The 18,570-nt window shown below is 37.1% G+C and overlaps 2 protein-coding genes across 2 annotated transcripts; both read left to right on the top strand.

Moving 5' to 3' along the window:
- The first annotated feature begins 231 nt into the window (after window positions 1-231).
- Window positions 232-3,847, top strand: LOC118487121 (protein ALP1-like). The gene is made up of 2 exons (XM_035983657.1): window positions 232-358; window positions 2,676-3,847. The coding sequence occupies exon 2, from the start codon at window positions 2,681-2,683 to the stop codon at window positions 3,686-3,688; it is 1,008 nt and encodes a 335-aa protein (XP_035839550.1). The 5' UTR covers window positions 232-358; window positions 2,676-2,680; the 3' UTR covers window positions 3,689-3,847.
- Window positions 3,848-9,543: 5,696 nt separating this feature from the next.
- Window positions 9,544-17,978, top strand: LOC110912778 (alpha-galactosidase 3). Its single transcript, XM_022157584.2, has 15 exons — window positions 9,544-9,863; window positions 9,964-10,022; window positions 11,915-11,971; window positions 12,061-12,095; window positions 12,214-12,317; window positions 12,648-12,720; window positions 13,186-13,244; window positions 13,329-13,394; window positions 14,977-15,060; window positions 15,141-15,205; window positions 15,306-15,388; window positions 15,866-15,956; window positions 16,591-16,649; window positions 16,949-17,089; window positions 17,715-17,978. Exons 1-15 carry the CDS (start codon window positions 9,661-9,663, stop codon window positions 17,820-17,822), a joined length of 1,287 nt encoding a protein of 428 aa, XP_022013276.1. The 5' UTR covers window positions 9,544-9,660; the 3' UTR covers window positions 17,823-17,978.
- The last annotated feature ends 592 nt before the right edge of the window (window positions 17,979-18,570 follow it).

Below are 18,570 nucleotides of genomic sequence, written 5' to 3'. Positions count from 1 at the left end.
TATTTTCTATCATTTGATAAGCTCTTTGTAAGTGTTTGGATTAGCTTATAGCTTATTTTATATCATTTGCCCTTACACAAAGAAGCTTCTTCAAATAAGCTAAAAAACCATCATCAAATAAGCTTCTTCAAATTAGCTTATATAAGCTAATAAGCATAAGCTTAAAAAGCTAAACCAAACACCAAACAAAGCTTATTTTGTAAAAAAAGCTAAAAAAAGCTATAAGCTTTGTTAAAAAAGCTAGGCCAAACACCCCCCCTACTCTTTACAACAGGGATTTCTTCAAGATCTGTATCATTCTGCTCTCACTATCTCCATCTTGCTTGCTCTCGCCTCTTGCAACCATTGTTGCTGTCAGGTTAGTATCAAATTACTTTTCTTCTCTTTCGTCTTCTAGGTTTTCTGTTGAAGCTGGGTATTAGGTTGAGAGAAACTGAATTAGGGTTTGTAGAGTGTGTTTGACAAAAGAAACCAGCGGCTGCTAGACCCTTCACCCGTCGACCATCGGAAAAGTGGCACACCGCCGTCGTCGTCGAGACACCCACTGCCGCCGGAGTGAGGGGCGGCGGCTCTGCCTGCCGTCGCTGGAGATCATCTGGGGGGGGGCTGTGAGTGTGGTTGTCGGTGGAGATGGTGGCCGACACCACCATAGCGGCGCCGGTACCACATAAACCGGCCGATCACCGGTGTGAGATCGAGAGAGAGAGCAGAGGGAAATGGGGGCTTGGTGTGCGCATATTTGATCTAGGGTTTTTGAAATGAGGGGGTGCAGGTTAGATTTGTTTATATAGTAACCCATCTCTTATACAAAATTCTTTCTATACAGAGGTCTTGATAACCAGGGTTTGAGAGGATTCTTACCCGAGGACATATCCAAGCTGAGTCATCTAGAACATATGTAAGTGTAGATGACCACATAATCTTCTCTTTTTTTAATAAAACTGTTTTACATCGCATCTTTTCTATATTGAAAGGGAGTGAAATCATTGTTTAAAATTGAGGGACTTTGGTGTTTTCATTAGTTTTTTTTTTGTTCCTTGAACCTATTTTCAGGGCTATTGAATTGTTGCGTAAATTACCAACTTCACCGAATAACTATTGAGTTGAAAAATGAAATTGATGGGAAAGAGTGACTCATGTCTACAGGGGTTGATGATTTACATACGTGTGGATCACTATAGTCAAAAGATTCGACCTATTTGCTATCCGTTTATGAACCACCTTGCAAACACCAAAGAATGAGTGATACATACTTTGTTTTGTTAGTCGACATGTGTAGAATGATTATTGTTTCTTTTTATTCTAGGGGCTATGATGATAACTTACTCTTTGTGCACTGTACAGTGTTGGCATGTATTTGTCTATGCTTTTACATCACAATCGGACTATGCAGCCATGATGGTTTATCCTCTTCATTTTGAAAATGAGATATTCCGTGTCTTGGCGGGGCAGCCGACATGCTGTGGTGTTTAAGTGCTTGCATCACAGTCGGACTATGCAGCCATGGCAGTTTATCCTCTTCATTTTGAAGATGAGGTATTCCGTATCTTGGCGGGGCATAGGCTTCACGTATCTGAGCCTCATTGTTCCTTTGTTTTGTATGCTATGCTTAGCTTGAATGCCTCTTCGTGTGATTTACTTTGCTTTGACAAAGTGATTGGGCAATATACTCATGCTATGATGCTAGGAGATGGTCGCCTGATATCACATGGCAACCAGTAGGTTTGTAATCTGTTTTGGGTTTGTTTTCCTCTAGGTGAAACTAGCATTTTGACCCGCCTCGCGTTGCGGCGGCGTCGAAAGTTAAATTCACTCGTATTTATACTTTATATTTGACCCGGCTCTTTACTGAAAAAAATTACGTCACCGTTGAATGAAAACGTATTATATTTTGGCAAAAAGTTTGTGTCAAAACGTGAGTCGTTTACGTTGAAACATGAATTTGAAATGACAGGTACGTTAAAACTGCGATACATAGAGTGTTACGTTGGCGGCATCTTAGTTGTTTATAGTTGACAACACGTTATGCGATACACAGAGCGTTACGCTTTGCGGCGCCCTAAACTGTATCATTCTTGGCTTGAAAACGTGTACGTTTGTCATTCGATTACTTTTACATCACTGTTTATAACATGATCTCGAGGAAAACTTGTACCAATGCATAGATAAAACATATGCTCGTAAAAGAAAAAAATTATTAAAGTTTGTATAGGCGGCGGCGTGTGTAAACCAAAAAAAATTAGAGAACCATTCCATATTAATCCAAAACTTAGGAAATATATACATATAAAAGAAAAACAGAGGCTATTAACCCAGAAATTAGAAGATAAATATTAAAGAAAAAACAGAGGTGGATGGAATATTGGAATTTGAACCTACGCCCCCTGGGTTGCAAAGCCTTAAGGCTACACGGTATGGGGGTCGGCCCCGGCCCGTCGCGGGTCGGCGACGGTCCAAACACCGTGCCGCCCCCATCCCGTCCCGTCCCCAACGTCCCTTTTCGGACGATCTCGACGAAGCAAAAAGGTGTGGGCCCCCCATATGACCGTTTGAATATTAATAAAAAAAAAAAAAAACTAACGGCTACTTTTCAAATAAATACCCATTTCAATACCATTTTTATAAATACTCACACCCTTAACCCCTTTTTTCACCACTGTTCTTACGTATTGCAGGCGACATGGCCCAGTCTGATCCGTTTTTTACATTGCGAAACGATGCTAGGGGTCAAAGGGGTTTCAGCAATTTACAAAAATGTACGTCGGCCATTCGCCAACTTGCGTACGGTTACGCACCAGATGCATTAGACGAGTACATTAGGATGTCTGAAAGAACCGCACGTCGATGTTTATACAAGTTTTGCCAATGGGTTGTCAAATTGTATAGCAAGCGATACCTGCGGAAACCGAACGTAAACGACGTTCAAAAATTATATCAAGCCCACGAACAGAGACATGGTTTCCCAGGAATGCTCGGGAGCATTGATTGCATGCACTGGCAGTGGCAGAACTGCCCGGTTGCATGGCAAGGTCAGTATACTAGGGGAGATCAGGGACATCCGACTATCATTCTAGAGGCTGTTGCGTCACAGGATCTCTGGATATGGCATGCTTTTTTTGGTCTACCTGGTTCACTCAACGACCTCAACATCATATACCAGTCACAGATTTTTGATGATGTAGTGGCGGGTACAGGTCCAGACACAAGCTTTACGGTTTCAGGGGTGGAGTACAGGCGAGGTTACTACCTAGCCGATGGGATATACCCAACGTACTCGACAATTGTTAAAACTGTCCCGCACCCGACCGACGACAAAAGGAAAAAATTTGCAAAGTTTCAGGAGGGCGCAAGAAAAGATATTGAACGGGCTTTTGGTGTTCTACAAAAAAAATGGCACATCATTTCTATTCCAGCACGTTCGCAAACACCAAGGAGGTTACGACACATTATGTACGCTTGTATCATCCTTCATAACATGATCATTGAAGACGAAGGGAGAGCGATATGTGATTACGACGAAAACGCGTCTACTGGAAATTCTGTTCCAGTTAGTGAGCAAGAACAAGATTTGAACGCCTTCGCTCTACGTAACGAGTACACACATCACAACCTACAAGCGGACTTGGTGGAGCATATTTGGAACAACACTGAAAACGAACCCGCCCACCACATGGAAGACGACGACTAGTAGCTTATTTTAGTATGTTAGGATATTTTTACGTTTTTTTTTTTTTTTTAACTTTAGGTTTTTAAGTTTATGTTTTTTTTAGTTTATTTTTTTTAAGTTTAATTTTTTTTATGTTTATGTAATGTTTTATAATATTAATTAAAATATTTTATTACTTTATTTGTTAAATGTTTAAAAAAAGATGGAGATTTAAAAAAAAAAATATAAAAGTGGTGGAGGATGATGACTAGGACCATCCTCCCATGCCCCCTAGTTTTGGAGGATGATCCATCCTTGGGAGGACTATGATGTGGCGCCTACGTGGCGGATCATCCTCCAAGGATGGTCCATCACCATACCATGTAGTCTAACAAACATTTACAAAACAACACAGCCATTTGCTTGTTGATAGATTGCTCCACAGTCTTTGAGTTGATTTACCAAAGGCACACTACAGGTTTTAACCTTTCTAGCAATAGCTCTACCATCAACAATCCAACTTCTACAGTATTTAAAAGGTAAAGTTACATTAGTAGCAAAAATAGCTTCTTTTAAAAGAAATAGAGTAAACTGCCATTTTGGTCCCTGAGGTTTGGTTACTTTTGCCACTTTAGTCCAAAACTCAAATCTTTTGCATCTGGGTCCCTGTGGTTTCAGTTTTATTGCCATTTTGGTCCAAAAATGAAATCAGGTCATACTTGTCTTATAAAATCCTGCAATTTTGTCATTTTCCTCAGGGGCAAATCAGTTCATATTTGTCTTATAAAATATGGTATTTATTTATAAAAAAGAAATGATCATTTTGCCCCTGCGAAAAATGACAAAATAACAGGATTTTATAAGACAAATATGACCTGATTTCATTTTTGGACCAAAATGGCAATAAAATTGAAACCATAGGGACCCAGATGCAAAAAGTTTGAGTTTTGGACTAAAGTGGCAAAATTGACCAAACCACAGGGACCAAAATGGCAGTTTACTCAAAGAAATAATATGATAATGTCCAGCTTACTAAAGAGCTATGATACTCCTTCATTTGGATGCGAAATCTCTTAACCCTTTCACTAAATTACATCAAAACGCAAATCATTTTAGTTGAATACTTACAACTTTCTACCCTCATTTTATTCTCCGCATAAAACTTAAATTTGGTTAATACTGTTTCTCCTATCACGCCTTTTGTTTGTGCAACGGTGAGATTTGTGGTGATGGTGGTTTTTAAGTGTTTGTAAATGATCCTAATGAAGGAGAATTGCCGATAACTAAGGGCGGTTTGTTAGCACTTTTAGTTTGTAGAGTAACTCTTATATGTTTATCGGTATTCAAGGCAATGAACGACACTACAGAGCCTAAATTTCAGTTATAAAAAATATTTGTTTAAATAAATAGAATATTGGTTATTTGATTAGGATTGCTTAGCTTTCAATACAAATTGCATTCAATCATTCAACTGGTGCTTCAAGCTATATTCCCTATATAATAAATCAAACTATAAAAGTCCAAAAGACTCAGAAGATATAATCCGTTGTTCCTCCAAATCAAGCAATAAATAAATTTGATATCAATCTCAATTAAGATGCAATCATCTCTGTCTAATTGATCCTAAAACCTCTTAAATTCATAGACCTAACATGGATTTGGAACAAAGCAACCCATAAGAAAAAAAATCAGAATCATAACCATCAACAAATTGAACATCACTTGTTGATAAAAATTATGCAACTGAAAAGAACAAAGCTCAGATTTACCTTACTCGTCGGTTCTGAGTTCTGTAGTGACCGGATTCTGGGCAAACACTTACCTAATCGTCAGAACCGGTCAAATTAACAACTGAATCGCCGTCGTTCACTGGCCCTAGACGACGCTAATCTGCTGGGGGTTATCTCAGACCGAATCCAAATCACCGTGACGGCCAGAATCCGACTGCCGGAGTTCGTCTTCGTCGAAACCCTAGGGGTTCTGTTTCTATCTTTGCCGGCGCCTGGTTCTTGGTCACAACAACCGTCGGAACCCTAGGGTTTCCCAATGATGGATTCGAACGCGAAGTGCGATAGCGGGAGCGATGTCTTCGCCGCTGTCGTCTTCGTCTTCCTCGTTCATCCCAGAGAAACACAGAGAGAGACACAGAGACAGGAGATAAAGAAAGAGAAGGAGCCATGTTTTGTTGCAGGTAGAAGAAGAATGTGTCAGGGGCCATTTTTGTAGGTTTAGGGTTAGAAATAGAGGATGGTGAGTGAGAAGGAGGATGATAGGATGTTGAAGAGGGTGATTTGGAGAAGAAAGAGGTGGTCTGCCGTTGGTGACACATTTCTTAGGGGCAATTATGTCTTTTGGTCGGGTCACCGACCTTTGTATTTAAGACTATATAAATAAATGCTCTAAAGGAACCACAAAACTCCACCAAATGTAAGTTATTTAATTATGTTTCAGATTTGTAGGATTGATAGATGTAAACTGTTCATATCAATCTATCACTGACTTGGTTATTAGTTGCTAAATCACACCAACATAATTTGAAATTAGTAGTCGAATAGTTGTTTTTATTTCTTTGTTTGTTATTTTTTTGGCCTTTTCAAATTAACTTTAGTTTGTATTATTGTGTATTGAATCAGCTTGCAAAGCTAGGATGTGATCGCAGGTGTCACTTCAAGGTATTTTTTGGTTTATTTCTTTCAAAGGTAAATTCACACGTCACGCGTAGCGCGCCACACATCAATGTCATCATCGTCACGCGTGTGACGTGATGTCGCCGCCGCAACGCGCGGCGCGGGTAAAAACCTAGTAAAATAAAAAAATCATTTAAAACTCACGACCAAGTTGGTGTATCAACTTTGGTTGATGATTTTTTTATTATTTTAAAAATGACATATGTTGGCTATTGAGTGGTTCTTTTATAATTATGTTTTTCAATTTTTGTTTTATAACAATTAATTCTAGCTAAAACATTATTTTCTTTAATAACTTTTTAATATTTAATTATTAAAAAAAACTAAAAACACAGTGCTGTTTAATTTTTTTTTTTGTGAACATGTCGATATAAATTTTATCAAAAACCGAGTTCCTTCAAAAATATATATTTTTTTAATTATTTTTTTTACAAAAATGCATATATCTTTGTTTTCCACATGTACTGATCTTACTGGTTCGTTAGATTTTTTTTCGATAACTTTATTAACTATGTTTGATGAATGTATGTGCTTTTTTATTAAAAGATTTCTTATATTGTTGTTATCTATTTTGCTTTTAAAACAAATCGGTTTCAAATGAAAATATTAATTGTAATTATTTTTAACACATTTATGGATAAATAATAAGCATAAAAATATATATTTAATAAAAAATGTTATAAAGGTTGGGTTATCAATGTTATCTGTGTTTGCAGACGTATGTGAACTTTTGTCATTAAATTTACCTGAAAGGCCAATGAGGTGGTGGTGTAGTGGTAAGTGCGAGACTTGGTGTTCTTAGCAATGTTTTAATAACCGGGTTTTAAGTTATACCGGGTTGGGCTCTAAAATGGTTCAACAAGTTGAACCGGGTTGTATCGGACGGTTGAACCGTGTTACTAGTTAACCCTATAAATTCCATAAAATACAAATTCATCTAAAAAACAATCCAATCTCAACTAGGATTTATGTAACTGATCATAGTTTTATCTAAAAACAACTATTTTTATTGTAAACTATTAAGCATTTTAAGAATATTTTTATTAGTTATAAACAATATTGCATTGTACGAGGTGAGTAACAATTTCAACAACAATGAAATATTGAATAGAAGGCACTAGGTTCATTACCGGAAATATGGAAGATCAATATTATCTCAATATTGTATTTTATTAAAATTAAGAAATCAAATCTTAAGATAATGCAAACTGGTTCAACGGTTTGAACCGGTAGAACCAGATTTACCGCCGGTACATAAGACATACCGTATTCGGGCTGATATCCGATTTAACTGGCATAACCGGCTGGTTCATACCGGTAGTTAAAACATTGGTTCTAAGGTACTCAGGTTCGATTCATGTCCTCCCCCTTATTTCCTACGTCACCTGGTGATGATGAGACTAGGCGAATAAATGTAGATCGCTAGTTCGATCCTTAAACTGAGCGGGTTTTGCCTCACTGCACTGCCGTGCCTTCGGACGAGTGTTCACAGGCTTCAACCCTAGGTGAGGGTTTTCCTCTTTTCGTACACGAGTGTATTTCAATATGATGAATTTCGTCAGTACCCTATTTAAAAGATTCTTTAAAAAATTTACCTAAAATACCAGCTTTTGCTGGTTTAGAAAAGAGAAAAATGCCCGGATAGTCCCTGTGGTTTCGTATTTTTTCACCTATAGTCCCCAACTTTCTAAAACTACCTGAATAGTCCCCAAGTTTTCATTTTTTGTTCCCGGATAGTCCCTGGGTCTAACTTCAGTTTGTTTTTTCTGTTAAATGGGTGTGAAATGACAAAAATACCCTTTATTTAAAAGGCCGAACCACAGGGACTATCCGGGCATCTTCTTTTTTTTTTTTTTCTCTAAATCAATTTTAAGTAACCATTAATGTTAAAGAACACGAAACGTTGGGTTGATTATGTTAGAACTGAAGTTATAATACTGACATCGATTAGACCCTAAATCCTTTCCACCACATATCCACAATCTAGAACGTGTAACTCTCCATCTGCGATTCATCGGAACCCACCGGAAAAGCTTCGGATCTCCGGCAACGCCTCATCGGCAACCCACCAAATCAAATGCAGAAATTAACCTGTCACTCTCAAATGTCGTTTGCTTCTTGTACGATCAAAACCCTAAATTCCTTTAGAAAATTTCAGCCGCCAGACTCCGATGAAGATGATTAACGATGAAATATGAACGACGGTGATGTGCAGGTTGGTCGGAGACGGACACCGGAGATAACGGTGGAGGTCGGCGGTGAACTATGTGCAGGCTGATCGGAGACGGCGCCGGAGAAGGTATGATGTAAGGTGAAGATGATGATGATGATGACAGAGGAGATCGGAGGTGGTGGTTATGGAGGTGGTTGAACGGTGAGCAGGATGGTTGTTGAAGGAGATTGAAGGCGACGATGGTGATGATGAACGATGATGGCGGAGGTATTACCCCCCTGATGATGGTGATGTTAAAGGAGATTGAAGGCGACGACTCAAATCCAACAAACAGGAGCCAAAACATGATGCTTCTGATGATGGTGATAGAATTAGCTTGGTTAGTATTGACCCAGAGGCTGTAAAAACCTGGATATACCCAGGTATATATATGCCTTCTGCACTGTTATTGTTTATTAATTTTGAGACCCTTGAATTTGTTATGATGGGACTTGGTTGTCAAGCAAATATCTTTACTTCACAATTGGAGAGTGACGGTGGCGGTGATGGTGATGGTGGAGGGTGGAGGAGGGTGATGATGGGTGAAGGTTGAAGATGAAGTGTGGTGGTGGGGTTTTACAAATAGAAATGAAGAAGATGCCCGGATAGTCCCTGTGGTTTGGCCTTTTAAGGTAAGGGTATTTTTGTCATTTCACATCATTTTAACAGAGAAATGTAACTGAAGTTAGACCCAGGGACTATCCGGGAACAAAAATGAAAACTTGGGGACTATTCAGGTAGTTTTAGAAAGTTGGGAACTATAGGTGAAAAAAGACGAAACCACAGGGACTATCCGGGCATTTTTCTCTTTAGAAAAAAAGCATATATTTGTCATATAAAAGGTGACACGTGTATAAATTAATTTCCGTCGTTTTCCGGATCACTACTCAATCAAGTTAATTCAGAATTTCTTATTCAAAGATTATCCAAAGTACAACCACTTTAAGCACATAGTACAACCCACGTGTCAAATCTCCTTCTACATCTCCTCAATATTTTAAACGAATATTCTCAAAGACTCCATCCATCTGGAAACAATCATCCTCACTCACTCCACATTTCTAAACTCAAATTCATTCATAAACCCACAAACCAATTTCACAAATTCCATTCCAATGGATTACAATTACAATTACAATTCCAATCCAGTTGTATTACTAGCAACAGTATTGTTTCTATCGATCGCATCAATAGCAGCAACTCGAGTGATCCCATTGCCGATTATTCACAACCCAACTGATCCTGTTAATATTTTTGATAATTCAAAGTATGGATTGCTTCAGCTCAGTAATGGATTGGCTCAGACTCCTCAAATGGGGTAATTTGTTCAATTTTTATTTATTTTTTTTAATAGATTATGGTTTATGTAATTTGGATTTGGGTTTGACTTTATTGTTTTTGGATGATGAAATGAACAGATGGAATAGCTGGAATTATTTTGCGTGTAATATAAATGAAACTCTTATTAAGGAAACAGGTTAGTTTGTGTTTTTGGTCATACTTGTTCAAGTTATATTATTATTGAGTTAACTGCCATTTTCGTCCCGGTGGTTTGTTCGCTTTTATCATTTCAGATCAATTTTAAAAAATCACCAGTTTCCTGACATACCGGAAACATGTCACTTTAGTCCAAAAATTAAAACTCAGTGAAGTCAGACCGGTTAAATGAAGGGTATTATTGTCAATTCATAAAATAAGGTTAAAATAAAAGATAGAGTAAACTGCCATTTTGGTCTCTGTGGTTTGGTCAATTTTGCCACTTTAGTCCAAAACTCAAACTTTTTGCATCTGGGTCCCTGTGGTTTCAGTTTTATTGCCATTTTGGTCCAAAAATGAAATCAGGTCATATTTATCTTATAAAATCCTGTTATTTTGTCATTTTCCGCAGGGGAAAAATGATCATTTCTTTTTTATAAATAAATACCATATTTTATAAGACAAATATGACCTGATTTGCCCCTGAGGAAAATGACAAAATTGCAGGATTTTATAAGACAAGTATGACCTGATTTCATTTTTGGACCAAAATGGCAATAAAACTGAAACCACAGGGACCCAGATGCAAAAGGTTTGAGTTTTGGACTAAAGTGGCAAAAGTAACCAAACCTCAAGGACCAAAATGGCAGTTTACTCTAAAAGATATATGAATTGACAATAATACCCTTCATTTAGCCTGTCTGACTTAATTGGGTTTTAATATTTGGACTGAAGTGACACGTTTCTAGTATTTGAAAATTGGCCTGAAATGGCAAAAGTAAAAAAACCACAGGGACGAAAATGACAGTTAACTCTTACTGTTATTATTATCGTTGGTCGGTTAATTTTAACGTTAGTTGGTTAGTTTTATTTTATTGTTATTCTTTTTATTGTGACATAAACACAAACGTACTCTCACTCGCCGTATTACATATAGTAAGTAATCCACACAACATAGTAAACATATCCGGTAAAATCTCACTCGTGGTATAGTATAGTATAGTAAAATAATCCAGACAACATATTATGCGGGGATAGAGAGGCTGCTTCCAATGGGACTACCCATAGTCACAGGAAACGCAGATCCCCCCTCGAATTCCGAATCGGTTCGGCCGTACCAGAATCGGGTACAGAACCATTCGGCCTGGGTTCGCGAACCAGATCGGAAAAACGGTCGTACCCGATTATCACAATACTCGTTCCGAATCACTGAAAAACGTGTTTCCGATTGAAAAATTCGCCGTTTCGGAACGATTTGATTCGCGTACCAGTCAATAGATGCACGAATTGCAAACGTGTTTAGACACTTTTCCCGCCTTTTTAATGGATTATGCTTATGAACTGCTTTTGTTTTATGAATTTTCTGTTATGAACTTATGAATTATGATTATGGTTATGGTTATGAAATGCTTTTGAATTTTGGATATGATTATCAAATTTGTTTTTCAGATTGGATTTTTTTTATAAACTATATTGTAATAATTGTTTTATATATGATACGACGTACCAAACTATATGGTACGCCGTACCGCGTACCGAATTGGCGTTTCGAATGAACCTACCCCCCTCGTACCGAATTTTAAAATTTCACGAACTACGTCCCCGTTTTCGTTTCGCGAACCGGAGCGAACCGCGATCCATGTGACTATGGGACTACCTATAAAACCTTTTGGTATAATAATGATATGTATAGTAAATTAATCCGGATAACTAAGTATGCAACTAAGATAATCAAATCAACAAACATACAAAGGTACTACTAAAATGGGTTGCAGCGCAGCTTGTTGCTCGTTTACCTGTCATTCTATTGTAAATTTTCTAGTACTTTAAGTATCTAAAAAAAGAAGAGGTAATTGAACGTTGACTTGCCTGTATGTTGATTCTGTTTCCCAGCTGATGCGCTTATCTCAACCGGATTGGCTGATTTGGGCTATAATTACGTCAATATCGGTACTTGTTAACTTGTTCTTATTGATTCTTGTTAATGGTGAATTTGCGATTAATGGTTCGGTCTGATATCTTCTATTCCCTAAACACAGATGATTGTTGGGAAGCACTGACTCGTGACATACAGGCAAGTCGTCGACGTTCGATTACCTCTTGTTACTATCTCGCGTTAAACTAATAAGAAACCATACTTAAACCCTCGAGTAGTCCTCGACATAAACCCTCGAATCGGTCTCGGTCTGCAGGGTCATTTGGTTCCTGAATCGAAAACGTTTCCATCCGGAATTAAGGCTCTTGCTGATTATGTTCATGAGAAGAATCTCAAGCTTGGTATCTATTCTTCTGCAGGGTACAATTTAATCACATTATTTTTTGAGTTAATTGCCTGGATGGTCCCTGTGGTTTCACATTTTTTCACGTTTAGTCCCCACCTTTTGGAAATAGCAGGTATACTCCCTATGGTTTGTCATTTTGTTACTCGGATAGTCCCCTGACATTTACTCAGGGACTATCCGAGTAACAAAATAACAAACCATAGGGAGCATACCTGCTATTTCCAAAAGGTGGGGACTAAACGTGAAAAAACGTGAAACCACAGGGACCATCCGGGCAATTAACTCTTATTTTTTTTAATTAGGCTACAAATTGTTCTTTTTATTAATTCTATTGAATTTTCTAGTGTTTTTACGTGTCAAGTACGACCCGGTTCACTTTTCTATGAGAATGATGATGCAGCAACTTGGGCTTCATGGGTAAGTTGTGAAACAATTAATAGAGTAAAGGAAACGAATGATCACTGTGGTTAACCATAATTTTGGATTTGGTCCCTAGCTTTCCAAAAGTACATGAATGGTCCCTGTGGTTAACCATAATTTTGGATTTGGTCCCTAGCTTTCCAAAAGTACATGGATGGTCCGTGTGGTTTGCGTTTTGTAATGCATTTAGTCCCCAGCTTTTTCCAAAACTATATGGATGATCCTTGTGGTTCGCATTTTGTAACACATTTAGTCCTTAACTTGGACCTGCTTAAACCTTTAGATTTGTTGGTTAGGGACTAAATGCGTTACAAAGTGCAAACCACAAGGAGCATCCATGTACTTTTGGAAAGCTAGAGACCAAATCCAAAAATTTTGAAAACCGCAGGGACCATTTCTGTACTTTACTCCATTTAATAAGATAAATAATTTTGTGACAAATCATTTTGTGATGTTGTTTAGGGGGTGGACTACTTGAAGTATGACAACTGCTTTAATCTTGGCATCAAGCCGATTGACAGGTTAAGCTTTATTAAATTGTTAATCTTTCTCAATCCGTAATTTTGGTAAATTATTTATTATTTAACGGTGGTTCATGTTTGTAGATATCCACCAATGCGGGATGCTTTAAATTCAACGGGACGGAAAATCTTTTATTCCCTTTGTGAATGGTAACGAATCGTTTCTAAACGTGCAGACTTCTAATTTTCTTAACACATTTCACCTAGGAGTGACAGAAAAACCCGAACGTGACGAAAAACCCAAAACCCCGAAAACGTTCGGGAAGGGTAATGGGATGGATATATGGGAATGGGATTAATTATATGTTTTAGAGTTAATTACTGTTTTTGTCCCTGTCGTTTGTCAAAAATCACTATTTCAGTCCATTAGTTTAAAAATTGTGATTTCAGTCCCTGTGGTTTCACTTTCGTAACCGTTTCAGTCGCTGTATTAACAGAATAAATGGATTGAAATGGTTACGAAAGTGAAACCACGGGACTGAAATGGTTACGAAAGTGAAACCACAGGGACTGAAATCGCAATTTTAAACTAATGGACTGAAATAGTGATTTTTGACAAACCACAGGGACGAAAACAGTAATTAACTCTATGTTTTAGATGACATACGTCGATTACGTGCACCCGATCACACCCTCGTTTACTCACATGAAGACCCTATAAGTTAATATATTATATAATTTAGAGTAAAGTACATGGATAGTCCCTGTGGTTTCCAAAATTTTGGATTTGGTTCGTAGCTTTCCAAAAGTACACGGATGATCCCGGTGGTTTGCACTTTGTAACGCATTTAGTCCCTAACTTTTGCCAAAAGTACATGGATGGTCCTGTGGTTTGCACTTTGTAACACCTTTGTCCCTAACATAGACCTCCTGAAACCTTTAAATTTGTTGGCTGGGGACTAAATGCGTTACATAGTACAAACCACACAGACCATCCGTGTACTTTGGAAAAGCTAGGGATCAAATCCAAAATTTTTGAAAACCACAGGGACTATGCATGTACTTTATATTTTAAAAATGTAGTAAATAATATTTGGAAGTTGTTAAACTTGATTTATTAAAATATAGAATTTTGAAAAGTGTAGTTGGGTATTTTATATTTCAAGATATATTTGGGATGAGTTAAAGATTAAAATTCTGGTAAATCTAAAGGGTATTTTTAACCGCGTAATATCATAAACGAGTATGCCTGATACTAGGGGTGTTCAAAACCGGATATCCAAAAATTCGGATATCCAAATTTCGTATATCCGAAATTTTTGGATACCAGATTTTACTATCCGAATCCGTATCCGAAATTTTGGATATCAAATTTCGGATACGGATTCGGATAGTGAATCGGATATCCGAAAATCCAACTTTTTATTTAATTTTTATTTTTTTATTATTTTTTTTCATATTCGAAAACGGATATTTTGGATAGTTTCGGATATCCGAATATAAGTTTTCGGATATTTTCGGATACTTCGGATATCCGAAAAAAATGAAAATTAAATTTTCGGATACTTCGAAATATCCGAAAATTTTGAAAATCACTATCCGAATCCGAATCCGAAAAATTCAGATATCCGATTTTTCGGATATTTCGGATTCGGAATTTCGGATCGGATTTTCGGATACGGATACTTTTGAACACTCCTACCTGATACCCACGGGTCAAACCCGTGAACCATTATTTTCATCACCAAACCTGTTTTTTTTCTTTCTTTCTTATTCTGTTTTACTTTGATAGGGGTGAGGATGACCCTGCCTTATGGGCAGGCAATGTTGGCAATAGTTGGAGAACGACAGATGACATCAACGACACGTGGGCAAGGTTCAAACATTGTGTAACAATTGTTATGCGTCTAACTTCCATTATCCGTTAACTTATCATTTAACTAATTCCCGTTGCAGTATGACTTCTATCGCTGATCTTAACGACAAATGGGCAGCCTATGCGGGGCCTGGCGGATGGAATGGTAGTAATAACGTTCCAGAATGTTCATCCGTGCTCAACCAGTAAATGAATTTAGATTATTGTTGGTATTATTATTTTATTTATTTTGTCATTTTTCGTAGATCCGGATATGTTAGAAGTTGGTAACGGAGGCATGACTTATCTGGAATACCGGTCGCATTTTAGCATATGGGCTTTAATGAAGGTGGCGTTTGTCATTAAGATTATGTGAAACAATTGGAATTTGATCAGATTTTTATATTAGTTTTCAGGAAAAATTACAAGTTTTGTCCTTTATCTTTATACCACTTTTCAGACGGTGTCCTTTTTAACGAATGTTGACAGGCGGTGTCCTTTACTAGGTATTTTGTTGCAAGTTTAGTCCTTTACACCCAACCCAGTTAAAAAACCCTGTTAATTGTTGACAGGCGATGTCCTTTACTAGGTATTTTGTTGCAAGTTTAGTCCTTTACCTAGGTATTTTGTTGCAAGTTTAGTCCTTTACACCCAACAATTAACAAGGTTTTTTAACTGGGTTGGGTGTAAAGGACTAAACTTGCAACAAAATACCTAGTAAAGGACACCGCCTGTCAACATTCGTTAAAAAGGACACCGTCTGAAAAGTGGTATAAAGATAAAGGACAAAACTTGTAATTTTTCCTAGTTTTTAAATTTTGTGCAGGCTCCGCTTCTTATAGGTTGTGATGTCCGGAATATGACTGCGGAAACATTTGAAATTCTAAGCAATAAGGAGGTCATTGCTGTAAACCAAGGTAATTTGTTTTCTTTAACAAGTTATATTGGGTTCGGTTAGAACGTGACGAATTAAAAAAAAAGTGCTTAATTTGGTTCTGGTTAAAATGGGTCCATTAAGAAAGAATGTATCATCAAATGACGAGATTATTAAAAAATATAAGAGAAATATTAAATAAGAGTAAATTACAAAAATCTTCCTTTATGTATGTCATTTATTGCAAACTGTGTCCTTTATCTCAAATAATTACAGAAAACGTACTCTATGTTTGCAAACCCTTGCAAGTTATGTCCTTTAGCCCTAACTCAGTTAATTTTTGTGGTTAAATCTGAACAAATGGACCTCACATGAGGGTATTTTTGTGGTTAAATCTGACCAAATGGACCCCCACATGAGAGTAAAATGACCAAAATATCCTCATGTGGGGTCCATTTGGTCAGATTTAACCACAAAAAATTAACTGAGTTAGGGCTAAAGGACATAACTTGCAAGCGTTTACAAACATCGAGTACGTTTTCTGTAATTATTGAAGATAAAGGACACAGTTTGCAATAAGTGACATACACAAAGGACGATTTTTGTAATTTACTCATTAATTAATAACTACATGATGTCTTTCTTTTCGCAAAGGTAAATTATTAATTTTCTTGCAGATCCACTTGGAATTCAGGGAAGAAAAGTCAACGCTACAGGAACAGATGGTTGTCTTCAGGTACTCCCTGTTGGTCAAAACGGGTCATTTTTGTACATGTACATTGACCCACAACGTTTTTCGTACTTTAAATGCTTAAGAAACATATTACTTCAATGATAATCGAACTTTGGTCAACTTTCGACCCGTTTGACCCATTTAAATTGTTTCCCTTTTTACCTGTTTGACCCGTTAAGGAGATAGCATAACCAAATCGTCTTATTTGTAAGTAAACAGGTCGAGATTGCCACATCTAGTCTTTTTGAGTTCAGGTTTGGGCTGAACTTAATAAAATGATTTATTTGATCTTTATTGTTCAGGTTTGGGCCGGCCCGTTGTCCGGAAACCGTTTCGCTGTTGTTCTCTGGAACAGATGTTCAGAAGGTGGGACGATTAACGTTTCATGGGATAGTATTGGACTCGAGTCCTCCGTCAGTGTTTCCGTACGCGATATATGGAAGGTAAAACTTCTCTCTTCATCCAACTTGATTAGTTTTGAAGTACAATAAAAAATGTTAAGATTAAAAATTTCAGTTATTTTGTTGTAAAACTAAAAGGAAAAATTACAAGTTTTGTCCTTTATCTTAATACCACTTATCAGGCGGTGTCCTTTTTAACGAATTTTGACAAGTTTGCCCTTTACAAGGAATTTTGTTGCACGTTTTGTCCTTTAGGCTTAACTCAGTTAGATTTTCTTGTTAAATCTTTATCTTGTCACCCAAGGGTATTTTAGTCTTTTTACCCATTTATTTAATATTATTTAAAAGAATAAAATACAAAATATTTTAGGGTTGACTTTTGAAATAAATGGATAAAAAGACTAAAATACCCTTGGGTGACGAGATTTAACAAGAAAATCTAACTGGGTTAAGCCTAAAGGACAAAATGTGCAACAAAATTCCTGGTAAAGGGCAAAACTTGTCAAAATTCATAAAAAAGGACACCGCCTGATAAGTGGTATTAAGATAAAGGACAAAACTTGTAATTTTTCCAAACTAAAACGACCCGTTTTCAAGCAAACGCTCATCATGGTTTTTCATCATCTAAAGGCATGCCAACTAAATATAAATATGATTCGATTTACAGCACGAAAATGTTGTAGCGGATGCAGTTGCATCATTTGGCGTTCACGTTGATTCTCACAGTTGCGAGATGTTTGTTTTAACTCCAAAGTTGTCTCATTCTCGGGTTTGAATGATGTGACATCCAAAAACCAACGGATTGCTATATTTTTTAATTATGATTTATGCAGTATTTATATTTTATGTATCCGACCATGAACAGGAATATTGATGTAGCGTGTATATTGTATGTGAGCAGATGTTAAATTTGATGCCTGTTAATGTTTTATATTTATGTTGTATAAAAACTTAAAACGAATAGCCGAAAACCCCTAATCATATAAAAAAGAATAAATAGATATATAGAAGGTGTCATGTCAATCTATGAACAACTGAAACTGTTAAAGAGGATCAAAATGTGCTACTGCATTTGCTGGCGGAGATTGAAACTTCGGTTTTCACAAGATGAACACTACTGCGTATGTCAAGCGCTTAAGCTCCTCCTGCTGCAGTCTGTCAGCGACAAGAGGATAGTAGTAATCAGTGGCGGAACTAGCCCATTAAATCAGGAGTATCCCAATTTTTTTTATCGTGCAATCATACAGGGCCGGCCCTGAGAATTCGTGTACCCTGTTCGAGCTCGAAAAAACGTGCCCTTAGGCCTTAACGAAATTGGGAATTGGGCTCACTAAAGGTTTAAACCTAAGAATAGTTTTATAAATGGGCATATGTTGGTGTTTGTATGGATATACCCTATTAAAAATTTTCTTTTACATATACATATCAAGTTTTTTTTAAAAACGTGTCTTTCGAAATATCGGGCCCTAGCCGCTCATCCTCAGGGCCGCCCTTGCAATCATACAATAAAAAAAACGACAATA

Source organism: Helianthus annuus, chromosome 15, assembly GCF_002127325.2.
Source record: "Helianthus annuus cultivar XRQ/B chromosome 15, HanXRQr2.0-SUNRISE, whole genome shotgun sequence".
Classification (NCBI taxonomy): domain Eukaryota; kingdom Viridiplantae; phylum Streptophyta; class Magnoliopsida; order Asterales; family Asteraceae; genus Helianthus; species Helianthus annuus.
Note: the sequence above shows the minus strand (reverse complement) of the source record. Positions and strands in the feature narration are given on the sequence as shown.

Coding starts and splice junctions, on each gene's coding strand:
- LOC118487121 (XM_035983657.1), top strand. CDS start 2,681: ATGGCCCAGTCTGATCCGTTTTTTACATTGCGAAACGATGCTAGGGGT.
- LOC110912778 (XM_022157584.2), top strand. CDS start 9,661: ATGGATTACAATTACAATTACAATTCCAATCCAGTTGTATTACTAGCA. Junction 11,972..12,060: donor CTATAATTACGTCAATATCG/GTACTTGTTAAC, acceptor CCCTAAACACAG/ATGATTGTTGGGAAGCACTG. Junction 16,650..16,948: donor GAACAGATGGTTGTCTTCAG/GTACTCCCTGTT, acceptor TTTATTGTTCAG/GTTTGGGCCGGCCCGTTGTC.